The sequence below is a fragment of the Carassius carassius genome, chromosome 24 (assembly GCF_963082965.1).
Source record: "Carassius carassius chromosome 24, fCarCar2.1, whole genome shotgun sequence".
Classification (NCBI taxonomy): domain Eukaryota; kingdom Metazoa; phylum Chordata; class Actinopteri; order Cypriniformes; family Cyprinidae; genus Carassius; species Carassius carassius.
The window spans coordinates 17,810,972-17,830,766 of NC_081778.1; the positions used below are offsets into that span (position 1 = coordinate 17,810,972).

At 39.6% G+C, this 19,795-nt stretch overlaps 3 protein-coding genes across 5 annotated transcripts in view; 2 read left to right on the plus strand and 1 right to left on the minus strand.

Moving 5' to 3' along the window:
* Positions 1 to 5,503, minus strand: part of LOC132103640 (protein BTG3-like) — a 232,998-nt gene extending 227,495 nt beyond the window's left edge. The window contains exon 1 of the mRNA XM_059508734.1: positions 5,473 to 5,503. The gene's annotated coding sequence lies outside the window, so the exon portion shown is untranslated. The remainder of the gene's footprint in view (positions 1 to 5,472) is intronic.
* LOC132103639 (uncharacterized) lies at positions 243 to 3,073 on the plus strand. 2 transcript variants are annotated; one of them, XM_059508729.1, is made up of 2 exons: positions 243 to 591; positions 1,459 to 3,073. In XM_059508729.1, exons 1-2 carry the CDS (start codon positions 396 to 398, stop codon positions 2,553 to 2,555), a joined length of 1,293 nt encoding a protein of 430 aa, XP_059364712.1. In that variant the 5' UTR covers positions 243 to 395; the 3' UTR covers positions 2,556 to 3,073. The 2 variants fall into 2 exon arrangements, with proteins under 2 accessions (XP_059364712.1, XP_059364714.1); XM_059508731.1 differs by having other exon boundaries at positions 457 to 577.
* An 8,155-nt stretch (positions 5,504 to 13,658) lies between the features above and the next one.
* LOC132103023 (zinc finger protein 423-like) lies at positions 13,659 to 19,067 on the plus strand. 2 transcript variants are annotated; one of them, XM_059507814.1, is made up of 2 exons: positions 13,659 to 13,785; positions 15,117 to 19,067. In XM_059507814.1, the coding sequence occupies exon 2, from the start codon at positions 15,194 to 15,196 to the stop codon at positions 18,797 to 18,799; it is 3,606 nt and encodes a 1,201-aa protein (XP_059363797.1). In that variant the 5' UTR covers positions 13,659 to 13,785; positions 15,117 to 15,193; the 3' UTR covers positions 18,800 to 19,067. The 2 variants fall into 2 exon arrangements, with proteins under 2 accessions (XP_059363797.1, XP_059363798.1); XM_059507815.1 differs by lacking the exon at positions 13,659 to 13,785 and adding an exon at positions 13,893 to 14,211 and having other exon boundaries at positions 15,120 to 19,067.
* Positions 19,068 to 19,795: the final 728 nt, after the last annotated feature.

A 19,795-nucleotide genomic window follows, 5' to 3' on the forward strand; every position in this document is an offset into this window, starting at 1 on the left:
TAATGTTAATGCTGCAGTGTATACTGTAGTTCTGCCAACGGTAAAGCCGTTGGTTCAGTCCAAAATGGCGGCAGCGTGATAGCAGCGCCATCTAGCGATTGTTGTCAAAACTGCAACGGAGTTTCGCCTCTTGTTACTTCGGACCTTTTTCTTCGCTTCTCCGTGGAGGGCGCCATAGCGGCGAGTGACTTCCTGTAGGATGCTTCGAACTTCCGTTAAGTAACTGTCAAGCTACTGTAATGGCGAATCGCGGAGGCTCCGGGAAGTTTTGTGCTGCTAAAGGCTGTCACAACAGCTACAGGAAGCTCAAAAATCTTCTTGATCAAGAGTGTTATGATCACAAGCCAACAATAAGAGCAGAATGTAAATGCCCAAGACCATTTAAATTGCACAAGATGCCATCCGACGACGACGGTAAAAGACAGTGGCTCGCAGCACTTAATTTGAAATGCCCGCCTCGTAACGTCCATGTATGCTCATTCCACTTTGTGGACAGACAACCAACGACAGAAAATCCATATCCTGAACTTTGGCTTGGATATGATCGTCCATTAAGTAAGAAGAGAAGACGACGAACGTGGTCGGACGAAGGTGAGAATATTTACTAACGTTATTTACACGGCTAACGTCCTATAAGGACTGCACAATTAAATGCAGCTTATGATACAATAATTTTAGTATGTCTAGACGACCAAGTTCTCATGATGTGTACTTAAACACCTTTGAGAGACAAGCGTTTCATTCAGCAAAGTGTATTCAATATATATTCAGCATTAATGCATGTGTTATGAAAACAAAATTTTGTTGCAGTATTTTCAGTGTTATCAAATATGATAATCACAAATAAACACTAGTTTATTTAACATATTTATAGAATTGGCTCATTAATTGAATTATTCTTACTCGTGTATATATTTTGGCAGCAGAGTGTGGTTTGTCTGGTTATTTTACCAGCAGTAAATGTATAGGACCTTAAGGCCTGGTTTTACACACAGGGCTTAAACTAAGCCAGGATTGGGCCATAGTTCAATCAGGACATTAAAGTATTTTTTTTATTTTTTTTTATAAACGCGCCTTAGAAATTACATTACTGGTAAGCATCTTGAGACAAAACAAAGGCACTGATATCAGTCAGTCAGTGTTGGTTTCTTTCAGTGGAGAGTTCACCATATTGCAGCTCAAATTACAACATTTAACAAAATAATACCTAAAAGTAGTTGTTCATTAACTCATTTTGGTTTACAAAATTTGGAAAGTCAGCATTTTGTCTTTCATACAATGCCAATTAAAAGTGTGTTAGTGCTAAACCAAAATTCTGCATTTTATATCCTAAAATTAATTAGGTAATACATTTTTTGTAATTAACCATTTTCTAAAAATAGAAACTCACCCTGTACCATATAATAAACGATATGATTTTAGATGCTTCACTGTATAATGCCTTTTCTGTATTTATAGGAGCTGGTGTTAACCCAGAGCAACATGTAATGGATGAGATGAGACCTGTAGAAGAGAGTCTTGCATCTGTCCCCAGTCCCAAGCAAACAGATGTAGATGACAGCAGCTGTACATCTAAAACCTTTACCTCTGTTGGAACACAGTGGGAAGACCACATCTTCGAGGAGCATTGTTATATTAAGAGACAACACAGTATAACTTATGTAAACCAGTCAACGCAGTGCGATACATTCAAGCCTCTAACTCTGATGAATGACTATGACTCAAATCTCTACACTGGGCTCCCTCTCCACACATTTCATACCCTTGTAGCTGTTCTGCGTCCCCATGAGAATCTGGCTTACCAGACTGAAATTGAACAGCAAATCTTGCTCACATTAATGAAGCTGAAATTAAACCTGTTGATAGAAGATCTTGCCATTCGATTCCGTATATCAGTGAGTCAAGTGAGCAAGATAATTTCTTTTTGGATTGACACCATGGCTGCAGTCTTAAAGGAACTGATACCATGGCTCCCCAAAGAGACAATCAGGGCCACAACACCAGAGGCATACAAGCAACATTATCCCAATGTTACCTGTATCTTAGACTGCAGTGAAAGTGAAGTCCAAAGACCAGGGAACCTAGACTCAAGGTCTGAATCATACAGCCACTACTATGCTTGCAACACCATCAAGTATTTAGTGGCTATTGCACCATGTGGTCTAGTAATGTTTATATCTGCAGCATATGGGGGACGCTGTAGTGACAAATTCATCACGTGTGATTCTGGCATTCTCGAATACCTCCATCCAGGAGATGAAGTGATGGTGGACAGGGGTTTTTTGATTAGAGACTTGTTGTTTGAAAGAAAAGTCAATATGATAATTCCTCACTTTGCCAACAAAATGCAGCTAACAGAAGAAAAAGTCACATGTAGCCGCAGGATTGCAAATGTAAGGATACATGTTGAACGTGCAATTAGGAGACTGAAAGTATACAAGGTGTTATCACAAACCTTGCCTATCACCCTTATGCCAAAGATAGATAAAATTCTGCGTATATGTGCAGCTTTAGTGAATTTGCGTGGTGATCTAATCCGTGAAGCAGATAATTAAGTTATTTTAAAATGAAATGTTGTCTTCTTCAACTCGCTCTCATGATTTATTTTGAAGAATGTTGGTAACCAGACAGTTGATAGTAATCAGACTTCCATAGTCTTTTTTTTTTCACTATGAAGTCAATGGTTACCATCAACTGTCTGGTTACCAACATTCTCCAAAATAAATCATTGTTCAACAGAAGAAAAAAACTATACAAGTTTGGACTGACATGACGGTGAGAAAATAATGACAAGATTTTAATTTCTGGATTAACTTTTCATTTGATGCTCACACTGCTGCATTAGTCATGTACATATATGTATATATGTGTTTAATAACAATACTTGACATTTTAACTTCTCAAAAATCCATCTCAGTGTGTTTTCTGTTTCCTTGTGCTATGTACATATATACACTTTAATCTAATATAAATAAATAACACGCAAGACTTTCTAAGTGCAAACCCTGTAAACAAGAAAATATCACATACATAAAAAAAATGTTAAAACTTGCCTTGACACAATAAAAACTTTTTCTCCATGTCAACATCTGTACAGTTTTTAAAACTGTTAATATTTGTTCACCAGTAGGTTAATCTTTTTTGACTATATGTAAGTATTTGTCATTCAGTTTGAATCGTCCAGCAGTGAATTCATCCACTACTCTAGGAAGCATCACTGAGAAGTAAAAGCCTCTTAGTCGAGTAACCTGGTCTGTTAAATACTCTGCATCGTATGGTACATTTATCAGAATGTGTTCCTTTGGAGACCAGACAAACAGTTTTGCCATTCTCAGCCCTGTACAAAACATGCCTAATTGTATCTGACTGTAGAAGCCCCTGACTCCGTTCTTCTGTAATTCAGGCTTGCCATCAACCATTTTGATATCACTATTATTTATAGTGAAATGATCTGCTAGAGAGGCGGTGTTGTTCTTGGGAACGGGACACTTTATTTCCAGTAGTTCCATACCATTTATTATGCCATCAGGGCTTGCAGACAGCCATGGTTCTGCCAGGCTGACCCTGATACCTGAGTGGGAGACCTGTAGACCTTTTTCTACAAGAAAGCTACAAGCTATTGCCTCTTTCTCATTTCCATACTTTGTAGCTGCATTACCTCGAAAGGTAGGAAAGAGATGCTCTCTCATGAATTTATCAGGATTTGTTGTTGCTCGCACTGGTACACTTTTAGCTGAACTAGCAGTGATCCTGGGCTGTCTTGCACTATGCCACACCTCTGACAAACTCTGATTTTGTGTTTGAATCTCCAATTCAGCTGCCTGGTCAAAGTTCAGTTCTATGTATTTGCTGTAAAATGCTTTACATTTACAGCAAGTCAAAGTCTCTCCATGTGGCTGGTGGACTTCTAAGCTCTCAGTGTCATCTCCTTCCACTGATACATTGGCAGTGTAGCATTTTTCCAAAAGACTGTTTTTTAATTCAAAAAGTGGTTTTGTGTCTGAAGAACTGACTCTCTCCCTGAAGTCTTGATGTGTGTCATAGCTTGGTGTAGATGGTAGCCTTTCTCCCTCCCTTGTTGAATTGGCACCATATACATCCTCAGCTTTGTGACGTCTAAAGGTCATCTGACTGATTCTTTTCTGTTCAAGGTTTCTTCTGGTTCCTGCATTCCATCTACACTGCTCATCAGTGCAAGATAGCCCTGTCATACCACTGACCACTGCATTTTGCACCTTTCAAAAACCAGAACATATTGTTTACTTTATTATTAAACAAAGCATCCCCATTAGCACTTTTTTAGAGCTAAACAATTTAGTTATAACTGAAATGTATAATTGGTTAAATACTGCTCTAAAAATACGTCTTTACATTGTATCACGTAGTCAGTGCTTGAAGTGGGCAGGTGTTTTGCCATATTATTACCCTCTAGTATTGTTAGGTTTGCGTTTAGCTACATTAGAAGTGTTGCTGTATTTATAAATACCCACCTTCCACAACACAGCAGCAGCATGACTACAAGACCTGCCAGGACCAGCTACACAGGAGCATCCAGCTGTTTCCACTACTCCGTTATTTTGTAACATAACCCACGCGATGTGGTTTGGTTTATTAATAGCCTGACTCGGCTCTACCTCCGCTTTCAGTAATGTGAACTGCTGATGTTTATGGCAAAGAATTCGTCCAATTTTGTTACTGTGTAGATAACTATATGCTTTGGTACTTTTATAATTTCTAAGTTCCTCGCCATCCACACCCTCAGACAAAACAAGATAATTGAATATGTCAACATATGTGACTGCTGGCCATTGTTTCATATCATCAAACCAGGAGGTGGCGCTGGTCAACTTCGTAGGATGTGGAACAGACAAAGTTACATTGTTTACGGTTTTTGTTAAATAGACTTGACCATGCTGCCACCGCGAACTAATGTTGCCGTTGTTTGTTGACATTATGGCCGTTAAAAGTAAGTAAAACCGATTACAAATGTGGTTTCAGAGCGGTCCAAAATCTCTGTAACGGCTAATTAAACGCATCTAGTTGCGAACCGGAAGTTCGAAGCATCCTACATACGCGTACGCGCAAAGCATAATGGGTAATTTCGCGTTCCATGAAAAAGGTCTATACTCTTTGACTGAAGTTCGCATCTCGCGATTCAAAGAAGTGCAGCGTCGTCAGAGAAACAACGCTCGTCGCGGACTTGGACTTATACTTTATCAAGTGTGGGAAGTCGAGACACTAGTGATGGGAAGTTCGGTTCATTTTACCGATTCAGACTTTTGAGTCGCATTCAGCAAAATGAACAAATCTTTTTTCGAGTCATTTCGTTCATTTTAGCAAAATGTAATTAAAATGTTACGTATTAGCCTACTTCCCCAACACATCTAGTACGTACGCAAACGTTGATCACACTACAAACAATACGAAACTAAAATGCTATAAAGATACAGAAAATATTAATTAATTCTTTACCTGGGTCTTCAGTCTGTGTTTAACTCACCTCTTGTCTGACAAGTCTTCGGGTTTAAATCATTCCTTAATCATGTGACGGATCCATGCGCTATTTCTGACATTTCTGTCACTGCGTTTTTTTGTTACTGTTTCTTGAGGATCTGTGGTGTGTTATTATTTTATAAATAAATAAAACCTTGCTATAAATAAAATTTTGATTAATTTGTCTTTTTGACTGTCTATCAGTAAATAAACACTAGGCTATATAATAATATAATAATCCAAGTATTTATAGCCTAGTTTAGCCTAATTTTTTATCCAATTTTGCGAGAGCTTTTTTTTTCCTTTTTCTTTTTTTATTAATGCAGAGAACAAAAACATACAAAAGTATCACATAATATCAACCACAAAAAAAAAAATAAAACAATAACGATTAAAATAGAACTAAAGAAAAGAGGGCCAAAGTCTAAACAAAATTACACATGATCAAAGGCGGAGCAAAATCTAACAGTCCTTATAGCTTTCTTATTAGTAGATACTAAGATTACATTCAAATAGTTTTCCATTTCTTTTAGGAAAACAGAGAAGACAGGTTTACAGTTGGAGAATTTGCACCTGTCCATCAAAAGCTCACTATCCAATCAGAGTAGATCACTGTTAAGCCCGCCCCCACGAGAGGTTTGTGTCAAAACACTAAACGAAAAACTGCGAAGCATAAGCAAAATCTGTGGCAATGCATTCAGAATCCATGATTCGCGAAAAAAAAAACAAATCTTTGAGAATCTTTGATTTGAACAGTAAACAGTAAAGCTGTTGTACTTTTAACAATACAGAAAACACAATGATAGTACAACAGTATTTAATATTTATCATGCAGACAGGAGTTTCTGCCTTATATAAATCTGCTTCAAGTTTGCATTCGGGTGAGATTACAAATAATACAAATTGTTATGACTACACAAATGTTTTTGCCTAAATTAGAATTATTATTATTATTATTATTTATGTAATAAGCATCTTTCTTACAGAATGTAATCGAATGGTCTCGAATGTTGATGCAGTGGAGCAGAAATAAGTGGTATGCTCTAACATGACCATTTAGCAGGTTAACAGGGCTAACATTGACGTTTTTGCACCTAATGGTGCTTCCACACCTGTAGATCAATTGCTTTGTTTTGAAACAGGGATTAAAATTATAACAATGTTGCTTTTTATTCTTGCTGTGGATCTCTTTCACATGGCAAAGTTTTAAACGGACCAAAATTGTTTATTGAGAGTGAGGAGTCACGTGCCGATTTGGGTTGATTTGATCAGGGTCTGAGCATAGACAGTAAAAGAAATGGACACAGCGACCCCATTGGATTCAACGGAGACAAGTGAAGTCAATTAGAAGCACACACTTCCTGGGGGTCGAGCGTACTGCGCAGACTCAAATTGAGCTTGATGACGTAGATGTCACGTGAGCAACCTGTCTGACAATTGTAAGTCTTCTAATAGCTGTGCCAAGAGAAATCTGAATCACCCACCGAATTCCTCAAAACGTTGTTGAACAATTTTGTCCTGTTGCTTTTATGGGCTCTCTATGGGCTTCTCCCTTGACTTCATGTCTCCACGTCCCCCCGATAGCCTCATAGACAGTAAAAGATTGTCTGCGAACTTCTCCTCCTGTCCATATGGTAATTTCTCTACTCTGCGACAGAGAGTCGCAGGTAATGATGCAATCGTTAGCGTATTTTTACAAAAACTGCTTCTACGGGGCCATAACGTAAGATAGAAGGTAATGGAGCCTTTTATACATTTTTGTGTTTCTTTAGAAATACTGAATGGACAAATGGAGTCTTTAAATGCCTCAGATGTAAAGTTATTCGCTGTCAAAGTGACGCCAAAATGATTGGGAGTCAATGGAATGCTAACAGCAGGTGGGGGTCCCCTAGCCAATGGCGGTGCCCAGGGCTGCTTCAATAAAATATGAAACCCTGCCCCCCTGGGTCTGAGCCGGTTGGCCATGACGGTAGGAGATGCTATCGGTTGCTAGGGGCAACGCCTTCAGAACTTCACAGAGGCGCGACACAATATTCCAGAGCTTTTTAATTTTTGTGCATTTATTATTTTGGCAGGACAGAGCCTGAGAGGTTAACGCTACTCATGGTATGACAAAAGGGCTCAGGGGGTACAAAAGACAAAAAAAGGTTGGGAACCACTGGTGTAGAGAACAAAGAGACCGAGACAAACGCACTACAGCGACCATATTCCACCAACAATATTCCACCAACAAGGTAGCATAATGTTGCTGGCAAAAAGCACTCCTTATAGCTAAGGGGGGAAATGCACCAGGTTTCAAAACAACGGGCCAGGTGTGAAAGCACCCTAAGTTACAGTACTGTGTGCAGAAGTCTTAGGCCAACATTTTGTTTCTTTCTGTTTTTAATAGTGCCTATAAATGTTATAGTATTTTCTGGTTGTATTCTAATAAAAACTCTGAGATCATCATTATACCATTTCCAAAACAACACATGTAATGGCCTAAGACATTTTCACAGTACTTGAGCTTTTTTGCTATAGAGAATGTTTTTGTAGCACAGGCATCACAATTGTAGTTCAAGTATAAAATGCTCTAGGTTACTCACATAACATCGATTCCTTGAGATGAGGGAAGTATGATGGTGATCATTTCCTAAAAGACGTAATGAACAATATCATAACAATGTGAAAAGCTGATAGGGACAGCATTGAATTAGTGGTATATCAATACAGGGGTTTATACAACCTGGTAGAACCACTGAGGCAAGCAGCTCAGATCATAACTGAGGCTGAGTAGGCACGTGCGCTGCTCGCACTGACAGCACTTGAGGGAAGCGACGACACCTCTAGGTTATAAAACCTCGCGAAAGTGCTGGGTTGCCAAGGTCCACGAAGATGTGAGTCTGTGGTTTAAGTGGGCCCAAACCCCTATGGGAAATTTCACACCCTTAGAGCCTAGTGTTGTCATAGTACCAAAATTTCAGTATTCGGTACCAATACCAGTGAAAATCCACGGTTCTCGGTACCAAAACAAAACTATAGATTAACACAGAGCGTAGCGAGCAGACTTTTTCAGATGCTCGTCTTTGGCGTTGGTTGCAGATTTCCTCCTCTGAGAGACAGCATCAGGAATGCGGCTTTGTTTCCTGTGCTGGTGGCCTGCTGTCTCTGTTAGGCCTGGGTCTTTGGCGCTAACGGCACTTCGGCCAAGGCTGTCTTGGTCTCACCACCAGCTCATGATTGCGCCACATAGCAGTAGATGAGGCGTGCAGTCTTCCTGCATGCTACCCTGAGGAGAAGCAGGATTGTGCAGGAAGGATTGCACACCAGCGCGCTTTGGCAGGAAATGGCTAATAGCCTTCGACTGTTTCTGCGCTTCAATTAATTATTTTTTTTTTGAGTCCTTTAACTCAGTCAGAGTAAGCCACAGGTAACAATCTAGCACCACAAGATTCCCCATGTTATGGCCGATCGTTTGAGCTGTCACTTTCGTCGGTCTGAGGGCCGTATCCATGGTGCATCAGAGCTCTTTGAACACTTCAGGGTCTGGCCCGTCCTCATCCAGAGAGTTTAGGATGCCCCACTTGGTCAGTGCCATCCACAGAAGACAGGAGAAAGGATTCTGGGTTATGCAATCAACTGGTGAGCAGCGCATTCCACGACTTCATCTCATTGTGCACCCCAGGTGGGAAAAAGGGCCCGGGCCTCTGCGGGGTGTACTTTTGGGCTTTTAGACCACTCTCTTGCAGATGCAGCCACTGAAATTGCATAATCCTCCTATTCAGCACCCTCCATGGCCCCGAGGGACACTACATCTTGAGCGACGGGGGAGGGGTAGAGAACAGCGGACATTAAGCGCACTGGAAGGGGACCTGCAGCAGGGGGGTGAGGAGTGCGTGAGCACTGAGCCGGCGTGGGCTCATCACCTGACCCCAACAGATTTGCATCAGAAGCTCATGACACTTTCCTCCTTGGCTCGAAAGAGGCTGCAGAGGAAGAGCGCGGCAATTCGCCTTGTTGGGCGAATTCATCACCTTGAACAGAGCTTGAGATTACAGAGGCTCATATCTCCGCAGTGGTGGCAGTCCAACCCCCAAGCACCACTTCTGCATGGGCACGACCCAGGCAGAAACCGCATGACTAGAGAGTTCGATTGGCTCTGTGCAGGAGAGGTAATCGCTAGTCATCCATGTTTCCGAAGCTCACAAGAACACAACAGTGGAAGAGAAGGCATTTTTGTAATGTAATGTACAAGTCGAAAATGCTAGGCACGTTATACTTTCACTGAAGCTAGTGAACAATCTCAGCGTCAGTGCGGAAAGTGAGGAACTAACTGATCGCTGCTTGATTACAGTTTGCATATATTTCTTCGTCGCGAACGTTGATCTTCCTTCAAAACACCTGGTAAAAGAGTCGTGCGATAATGTCACAACGACACGGCATTAGATCTGGCTTTTGTTCACACAGTGCTCGTTCAGGGACTTAACCTGGAAATGTTACTAGGTCCCCGACTCGGGATCAGTCCCAGAATCAATCCCGGGACATGTTTGCTTTCACACAGAAGGTGAGCCGACAATGTTCTGGCAATTTGCCAGATCCGACGTGCAGTGTGAAAGGGGCTTTAGAAGTTGTAAACACCTCACTTCTTTCTGGTACATTTCCAAACTCCCCTGAAAACAGCAGTTGTTAAGCCCCTCCTGAAAAAGAGCAATCTTGATAGCACCATTTTGAGCAATTATAGGGCTTTCTGGGATTGTATTCAAATGGTTCAGGTCAAACTTAGAAGGGAGAGGTTATTATTTTATAAGTCTTAAGTGGACGTCCATGACATGTGGAGTCCCACAAAGCTCAATTCTTGCACCGCTCTTGTTTAGCCTGTATATGCTTCCACTAAGTCAAATAATGAGAAAGAACCTAATTGCCTATCACAGCTATGCTAATGATACCCAGATTTACCTAGCCTTATCTCCAAATGACTACAGCCCCATTGACTCCCTCTGCTAATGCATTGATGAAATTAATAATTGGATGTGCCAGAACTTTCTTCAGTTAAACAAGGAAAAAACTGAAGTCATTGCATTTGGAAACAAAGATGACGTTTTCAAGGTGAATACATACCTTGACTCTAGGGGTCAAACAATTAAATTTCAAGTCAAGAATCTTGGTGTGACTCTGGAGACAGACCTTCGTTTCAGTTGTCATGTCAAAGCAGTAACTAAATCAGCATACTATCATTTAAAAAACATTGCAAGAATTAGATGTTTTGTTTCCAACCAAGACCTGGAGAAACTTGTTCATGCCTTTATCACCAGCAGGGTGGACTAATGTAATGGTCTCCTCACCGGCCTTCCCAAAAAGACCATTAGACAGCTGCAGCTCATCCAGAACGCTACCACCAGGAGCATATCACACCAGTCCTCGGGTCCTTACACTGGCTTCCAGTTACATTCAGGATTGATTATAAAGTATTTTTACTCGTCTATAAGTCACTCAATGACTCAATGAAATACATTGCAGATATGTTCACTGAATATAAACCTAACATACCACTCAGATCATTAGGATCGAGTCAGTTAGAAATACCAAGGGTTCACAAAACAAGGGGAGTCCGCCTTTAGATACTATGCCGCCCGCAGTTGGAATCAGCTTCCAGAAGAGATCAGATGTGCTAAAACACTGGTCACATTTAAATCTTGACTCAAAACTCATCTGTTTAGCAGTGAATTTGTTAAATGAGCACTGTACGATGTCCAAACTGCATGTTGCAAACTGATTGTTTCGCTATATGCATGTGTTGTGAAGTATTTGCAGCGCGCTTCGTTGTATGCAAGTGTTGTGAGGATTTGTAGCGCGTTTCGCTATATGCATGTGTTGTGATGATTTTCAGCGTGTTTCGTTATATGCATGTGTTGTGATGATTTGCAACACTTGTGTTGTCAAACTGATGAAGATGTTTTCTTCACTTGCTGATTTTTTTTTCAATTTGCATGTGTTTTCTTAAGTTGCAGCGTGTTGAGCTGTCTCGGCCACCGTACCTGTGCCGTACCGTACCCCACGCTGAAACTTTTGATTATTGAACTGTTATCTTTAGCCCTAATACTTTCAAAAACCACAAGGTTTACACATAGACTCAGTTGGTTATGTATAAAATGAAAGTAAACAGTTGAGAGAAAAATGTATAAGTGCCTGTATATGAGATGCATGCAGGTCTTAAAGGGACAGTAGGTCTATTAAACATGTAGCCTACTGTCATTACTGTTAAAGGGATAAACCCTTTAACAAAAGGTTTACTGCTTAATTTAGTGATAAGTAACTATTCATTTGTAGTTTAGTGATCACAAAACTCAGTTTATAATGAATAAAATTCAAACTTTATTAAAGACAAGTACACTAATACAAGTGAAATGATGATAAAATAAGAATAAATGAAGACATTAGATGTACATTTAGATTTCTTCTAAAACCATTTTCTTTCATGCTCGTATGTTTATGTTCAGTTATTTCACTGTAATGGCAATGAAAATGACCTATACATTGCATGATAAAAATTATAATCTTTTAAAAGAAAATTTCAGATGGACAGATTTTGACATTTGTGATTTAAATGATCACAACCGTCATGTGTGATCAATCCCTTTAAATGTTGCCCTGTGCCCTTGTTTACACAGAAATAATTTATGATAGAGTATTATATCCGATACCATTATTGTACGTCCTGAAAAAAAAATGTAAAAATGGAGATGACTGCTAATTTATTGCAAGGGCTTAAATATGAAATTTAATCTAACTTTACTGCTTTTTGTATGTTTAACCAAATTACCAGAAAAGAGGCAGAAAAGTCAGTTGTCAAAGTGGCTAATCGGTGATGGGAGGAAACCATTTTGCAAGGTCACGTAGTACAGAGCAAGATAGGTAAGTCTTTATAATCTTGATTATTAAATGGAAATACCAACTTTCACAAGAATCATCTATTTTAACTGAAAAAGTGGCACAGTGGTTGATTGTTGTTTTTTCAAAGAGTCGCTGGGAGAGTGAGGACAGATGAGTGAGGAGCTTCACTGTTGGTTTGTTGGTTTGTGAAATGTTTTCAAATATGCGAATACAAACAATATAAATTATTCCAAATAATGATTATCAGGAGCTTTACTTTAACTTTTTTTAATGATGCTTATGTTTTATAAAGTTAAAAAATATACCAGTTATAATGGTCATGTTCAAATGATTCCAACGAAACCTTGCTTAAGGCATGCAGAATACAAGTTAAGTTTTTACAAAAAAAAAAAAAGGTTTTCAGGAGCTTAAGATCAACTCTTTTTTTTTAAGATGCTTATGTTTTATAAAGTTGTAAATACACAAATTATAATAGTCATGTTTAAATTATTCCAAATAAACCTTGCTTAAAAGCATGAAATACTGGTTTCTGTGAATTGAATACCTTTAGCATTTTATTGGATGTAATGTAATGTTTGTGTTTAGGGGTGTACTGTAAAATAAGGTAGCCCAAGCAGACAAATATATTAGCCCGTGTTTATACCTGTTGTGGCCCATAAGAGACTTACATAAGACCTAGCTGGGTCCCATCACCAACCCATGTATGCAGATTCATGTAGGCACCAAATGGGAGTTACCTGGTTAACTTGTATGAAGCTCCATTCATCAGTCCATCTGGGCTAACCCATGTTGGGCAACCATGGAAACTGAGGACAAAATTAGCTGGATCCCAGATACTGGCCCAGTTGCAAGTCGGCTGAAATTTTTTTTTGTTCCAAAAAGGACATGCCCAGGAAAAAGACGATGTATGGTCACCCTATTAATAGGCACTTTAGTGTTTTCACATATAAAAATGTTTAATGTAGGCCTACCGCTGTTTTTAGTTATTGAAACATTCCGGCAATTGATTTATATGGATTGCTAAAATTTGAATTTTGTTCACATATATGTTTTTTTTTCTTTTAAAGAATAGATAAATCAACAAGTGTATTGCTCTGCAGTTCTGTGGATGCTTTTACCCGCCAGGTATTCGGGCCAGTCACGTGAATGAAAACTATGAATTAGTAATATTTGTATTTAATGAAAAAGATGTAGGTCTGTTTATGGGGGTAAATCGGACTGGTCCCTCAAACCAGTTGATGGCGATATATTAAAGCCTTACATGTGGGGAACGGGAGTGAGCGCTCAGACATACTGCCCTCTATAGTGAACAACGGGAATTACACGTCTCTACAGAAACTGGGTGCAAAATATATACAGCCATTCGGATTTAAAATTAATTTCATTAAAATCATGCAATTTTGCAAACTGTACTTTCCCAAGGTGAGTGCAAGCTAGTAACTGTTTGAGGTACTTGTCATGGTTCGTCTTTATTTCGTGCATACAGCCCTTAGCTGCTGTTTTTGTCATTGAATTCCCTTGTGCAGAACGCAAATGACATGTTCCGCATGCGCTGTATCCCCCAAGACGTATTCGCTACAGAGCGCGTTTGATATAGTAAAGAGGTGTAAATCAGTGTTGAGATGATGCAGGCTAATTGTATAGTTCTATCAGTGTATATCCGAAGAGCATGCTAAATCTGTATTATCCATTGCAATGCTTGTTGTTAGCATTTGTTAGATTACATTCACGATTTTTATACTTTGGACTAAAACTAAATGAAGATTAGTCTGCAGGTTACCCTAGTGTTGCGTTTTAATTGTTATGATACGGCGTTTATTTAAACATTTTAGTGAAGTGCAACGGTAAGTGGCCAGGCCTATCAAAATCGGTAAGCATGAGCAGGCTTGCTTTTCTCCGCCTTACGTTGCTACATTTGAAACGTTGTGTATAACGAATACTTGGACACATAACTTAAAAACGGAAGCGGTGCAGCAAACAGCTGGAGAAATGAGTTTTCTCATTTAAATATGCATGAACTCACTGACAGTTGTATGTGATTGGTTGCATGCATCAGTTCTGTCACACAAAGGCACAGTGTATAGTTATAATCACGGTTGCCAAGTTTTAAGAAAGGCTATATTTGTATTTATGTTGGTTTTGTGCAAAGTAAAAAGTGCTTAAAAATAAATTTCAGATTAAAGACGCTTTTAAACATATTATTACGTTCCCCTAATGTCACTCATATCAAGAAATGTTCAGTATTTAAACATCACACTTGTTATGTGTTTAATAATAATAATAATAATAACGATAATGTAAAACTATTCATTTTGTTACTGTATTGAATATTGTGCTTCACTGTATACTTATTTCAATTTCATGCATCCTAGAAAATAGAGTGAAGAGTTTTTTTGTTTTCTTGAGGAACAGTGCAATTTCTCTTTCGTGCTTTTAAAAAGGCAAATTTTTTGAAAACCGTGTTTCAAGATTTTACTGATTTGCACTTGAAGTTGGGCTTTTATAGAGGAGCAAAAGTGCACAGCTGGGAAGGGGGTGGAATGTGGTGCAATATTCATTTTATCTCGATTATTGTATTTTAATAATTATTGGAGGCCGAAATCGAAAATGTATTTTGATTAATCGCACAGCTCTAGCTCATAGGGCCCTAAACTGCATATGTAAATACAACATTTTATGTTTCATTTCTGAATTGAAAACATTTGAACTCATGCTATGCCACTAATGATGTTTGTTTGCTTCCTTTTTTTTAGGAGATACTAAAAAAAAACAAAGACAGCAACATTTATTCAATTTAACATTGGAAGAGGAATCATCTGGAGCCTACAAAATGCTTGGACTTCAAGAAACAAGTTCTACTGGAAGTCCTAAAACATACAGCTGTGTGGCATGCTCAGCTACTTTTCATAGTTTGGCATCACTCCTGGTGCACCAACCGTCTCATGCAAGAGAATTCTCTCAACAGCCAGAATCAACACTACCTACTTGTGTCAGCTGTGGAAGCTTATTTGCGAGCAAAGATCTCCTTGAAAAACACCACTGTATAATGTTGCCCACTCCAGCATCTCCAGCCCACACCTACATATGTGACTGTGGCGAGGAGTTTAGTGGTTTTACAGCTCTTGAGGACCACAAAAAACAACATGATTCAAAAAATGAGGTCAAATCAGATTTGGAGATTATTCCAGTTGTGCCAGATGGCAAAACATACTCCAGCCATCCTGTCTCGGACCAAGTTTTTCACAGTCTTTCAACATCCAATTCAAATGAAAAACCCATGGCACAAAGTGCACCTCCTACTTCAAACACTGACATCAAGGAGAATAAATCAACTGCAGATGTGGAAAGCAACATCTTGAAGCCATCTGAATCCCACCCTGTGACCGAAGAGCAAGTGCAGTTATCTGAGAAGGACAGTGATGCTTTAAAAACCTCCAGTGTGGTAAACCATTCTGTGCAAGATCATGAGAAATCACCAGAATCTGGCGAAGATTCAGTTGCATTTAATAAGAAATCAATCCTGAAAATGCTAGCATCTGCCTACATGAGTCATAGACAACCCGTCCAAATGAAACAGAGGAACTTGCCCCCCAGAAAAGCTTCACCGAGAGCACCATTGCAACCTGCTATCACCATGACGATATCAAAACCCAAGCCACTGGAGAATCAATTAAAGATGAAAAAAGACACAGTGGTTGGTTTGAAAACTGGAAAAATTTTGCCTAAGAAGGGCAAGATTATATCTGTTACGCAAACTCTCTGTCCTGTAGTGGTCCTTGAGACTCGGCAAAAATTATTTGGCCGGGACAACGTGGAAGGCAGACATCAGTGCAGACTCTGCCGTAGGGTTTTCCAGGACATAGACACCTTGATAATGCATCATGCCCTGCATAAAAAAGAAAGAGTTAAATTTTGTCTTTGTTGTCAACAATTTGTGATAACTATAATCTCTGTCCCTGAAAGCCATGTCTGCTCTGATGTATTTTCTAGAAACCATCAACCTTTGATGGGAAAAATGTCCCTGAAACCAATCAGCCCTACAGCTCAAGAGGCAGAAAAAATGTTCTACTGTTCTTTATGCAAGCGTGGCTACACACGGATGCGCAGCCTCAAAAAGCACAACTGTCCATGTAAAGCTTCTCTGAAATCCTTGACCACTGTAGGCACCTGCGGTAATGTCAAACTTCAAAACTTGGAGGAGTGCAATCGAGCTGTTCCAAACTCAAATCAAATGTCAACACAGCATATAAATATTGGCGTGGGCACAGAGCCGATAAAGATTGAGGAACAGAACATAGAATTTCCTAATGGCAAGAAAGATCAGACTGGGTTGAAGATGCAGCTGAAGGATCCGCTGAATCCCACAGAAACCCTTGAGTCAATCTTTGCCAGTGTTTCTAACTCCAAACCAACTGAATCAACCGAAAAATCCATTGGAGTACCAACTGACATGGTTGGAATAAATCAAGAGGAAAGCGATAAACTGGTTGAAAAGCAGTGGACCATGCCTTTGGATGATGCTGAAATTGATGTACTAATAGATGTGGATCAAAAGGACTCTGATGAGGACGATTTGACAGACGTGGCTATAGATGACTTTGATGAAGGTGAGGATGTTGTCATTGTAGAGTCTCGTGAGGACAAGGACATGTCAGCTGTATCTAGTAATGGCTTTCAGGTGCATATGACTAATAAAGGCTTGAAGCGGTTTGTTTGCAACGGGTGCCAGAGAAGCTATTCCCGCCTATTTACTCTAAAGGAGCACCTGAAGATTTGCGGGACAAGAAAGTTAAAGCCACAGAATGTTACATCTAATATGGCTGGGCCAATTAAAAGCTTTCCATGCCCTCATTGTGGTAAGTTCTTTAGCCGCAAAGACAATATGAATAGCCATCGAAAGAAGTGCCATGCAACAAACACTAATTCAGCAGTAAGTAACAGAACTGTGGGGTCTAAAACACCTGCAGCTCAGAAAAACTTATTCGTCCTGTCACCATCTACAGAAAACCAAGCAGTCCGACAAGAAAGCACTCAGAATACTAGCAGTAACAGAAACTGGGGGATTATGTCACTTCCATCTGTGCTTCCAAGAAGAGTGACATGCGAATGCGGAGCCTCGTTCACGTGTCCACGACTTCTCTTTGAACATCTGCAACAGCATGCGCAGGAGTCCTATATTTGTCCAAACTGTGGTGAGAACTTGCAATCGTGGATGGACTTTGAAGCACATCAGCAATTGCACAACCAATCTCAAAGCTCTACAAGTGAGCAAAGAGCTTCCCAGCAACAACAACATTCATTTTCCCAAGTGTTGCCATCACACGTTCTGACTCGGCCGCAACAGTTTTCAGGTTTTTCTGATCATAACATAAAAGCACAACCGTCTGCACTCTTGGCACCTCAACATTTGAACCAGAGGCCATTTCCTCAGGCATTGACTTGCCATAAGTGCAAAAAGAACTTCAGTCAACGCAGTTCCTTGTCAAGACACATACGGTTGCGTTGTACTGGCGATACTACAGGTCAGAAGAAACACACCTGCTCTCGTTGTGCTACAGCATTCCAAAGTCCATTGATGCTTAAAGTACACATTCAAAGCAATACGTGTAAACCCGCATTTAAACCGATTCGGTGCCCAGTGTGTGTGCGTTGGTTCAGTTGTCTAGATGGGCTCAAGAGGCACCTGGTCTCACACAGCAGGCAATCCGACTTGACGTGTTCGATTTGTGACAAGAACTGTCCAACCCCTCAGGCACTCGAGGAGCATAAAAGAAACATTCATAGAGTCAACAGCAGAATGATGCCAGCTGAGAATGCACAGGAACATTTACACCAAGCAGATGCACAAACCAATCCATCTACTCTATTTCAATGTCACATTTGCCTTCGCAATTATCCAAAGCTTCAATCCCTGAAAGATCACTTGAGGAAAGTTCATCGCCCTAAACAGCCGAAACAAACTAATCTGGGAACCATGGAACCAGTCCGTTCTGGACCGTTTCAGTGTCAGATCTGTGACCGCTTCTATCCTAACATAAAATCCTTGAAAAACCACAGAAGAAGAGTGCATCATATTGTGGGTGGTGTGTTTCTGCCATCAAAGGGAATTGAGCAAAGCATCACTCCCAATCAGTTTCAGTGTCATATTTGCCCACGCAGCTATCCAGAAGAAAAGTCCCTCCGAAACCACAGAAGAAGGGTCCATCATATTGTGGAAGGTCTTGAGCTGTCGAGGGGAATCACTCAACACAATCTATACAAGTGTCAGATTTGCCAGCGCAGCTATCCTGACGTAGTGTCCCTTAAAAATCATCGGAGGAGAGTTCATCGCATATTAGGGCCAGTGCCTGAAACTACACCACCACCACCACCAATAACAACAACAAATCATGAAACAGAAGATGCTCTAGAGCAGAAACCGATACCTTTCCTGTGAATGGTGTCCATGCTTTCATAAAAGGTGGATCTGCTGCTTGCCTTTATTGCTGTGTATGCAATAAAAATTTTGAAATTTTAGTCATAAGGCAGCACCTGTTAAGTATGTTATAGCATTATAGTAAAAAAAAAAAAGTTTGAATAGCTAAAAAGACAGTAGTGTAACAGTCTTTTGTTTGTTTGTTTTTGTCTTGTTAATATCATTGTTCAGCTTCCTCTGGATGTCATTGATGTTGCCTTAATTTAATTAATCTATTGAATAATTCAATACAGACACCCCCCCCCCCCCCCCCCCAAAAAAAAACTACAAATAGAAAGATTTTTGGTGAATGCACTGTATGAATGTAAAATAGAACAGTTGATGGCTGTTTTTAAGGTAGCCAATGTGTATTGTCAGTGTACTGTAAATACATTTAGATGTAAACATGCCATACATTCCCCTCAATAAACCCAATAGTGACACCTTTCCAAGTCTCCTGTAGACCAATAACAGGTGTGGTCATGCACACGTTTATTTAAGATTAACTTTGAGTGTGTTATACTGTGCTAAATGTTGCTAGTAATTGTAAAACTGACTGGACAAATCTAAATGATTATTGATTTGGTGGGCTGATTAAGTACGAAAAATGATGGAGGACTGAATGAATAAATGCATTAGTTGCTAAAGGCTGAAAGCTTAGTCAAATAAATCTGATACAAAGCCTTGGGAGGGATACAAAAATGTCAGAGTTGTCTTTCAACTATCATATGTGGAAGGAGTTCTGTAGTGCAACTGTTTACAAGTTTCTACATGTTAAAGTAGTAAATGCAATAGCAAACATGAAAAACAATGAACAATATTTTTACATTTTGCAAGGATAATATTCATTAATATGAACTAGTACATTTTTAACATACAAATTTGTAAATTAATATTTGTTCATAATATGTATTAGGAACAAACAATTAACAATGAGCAATAATGTACTATAAATATGAGGAATATTTATAATATTAC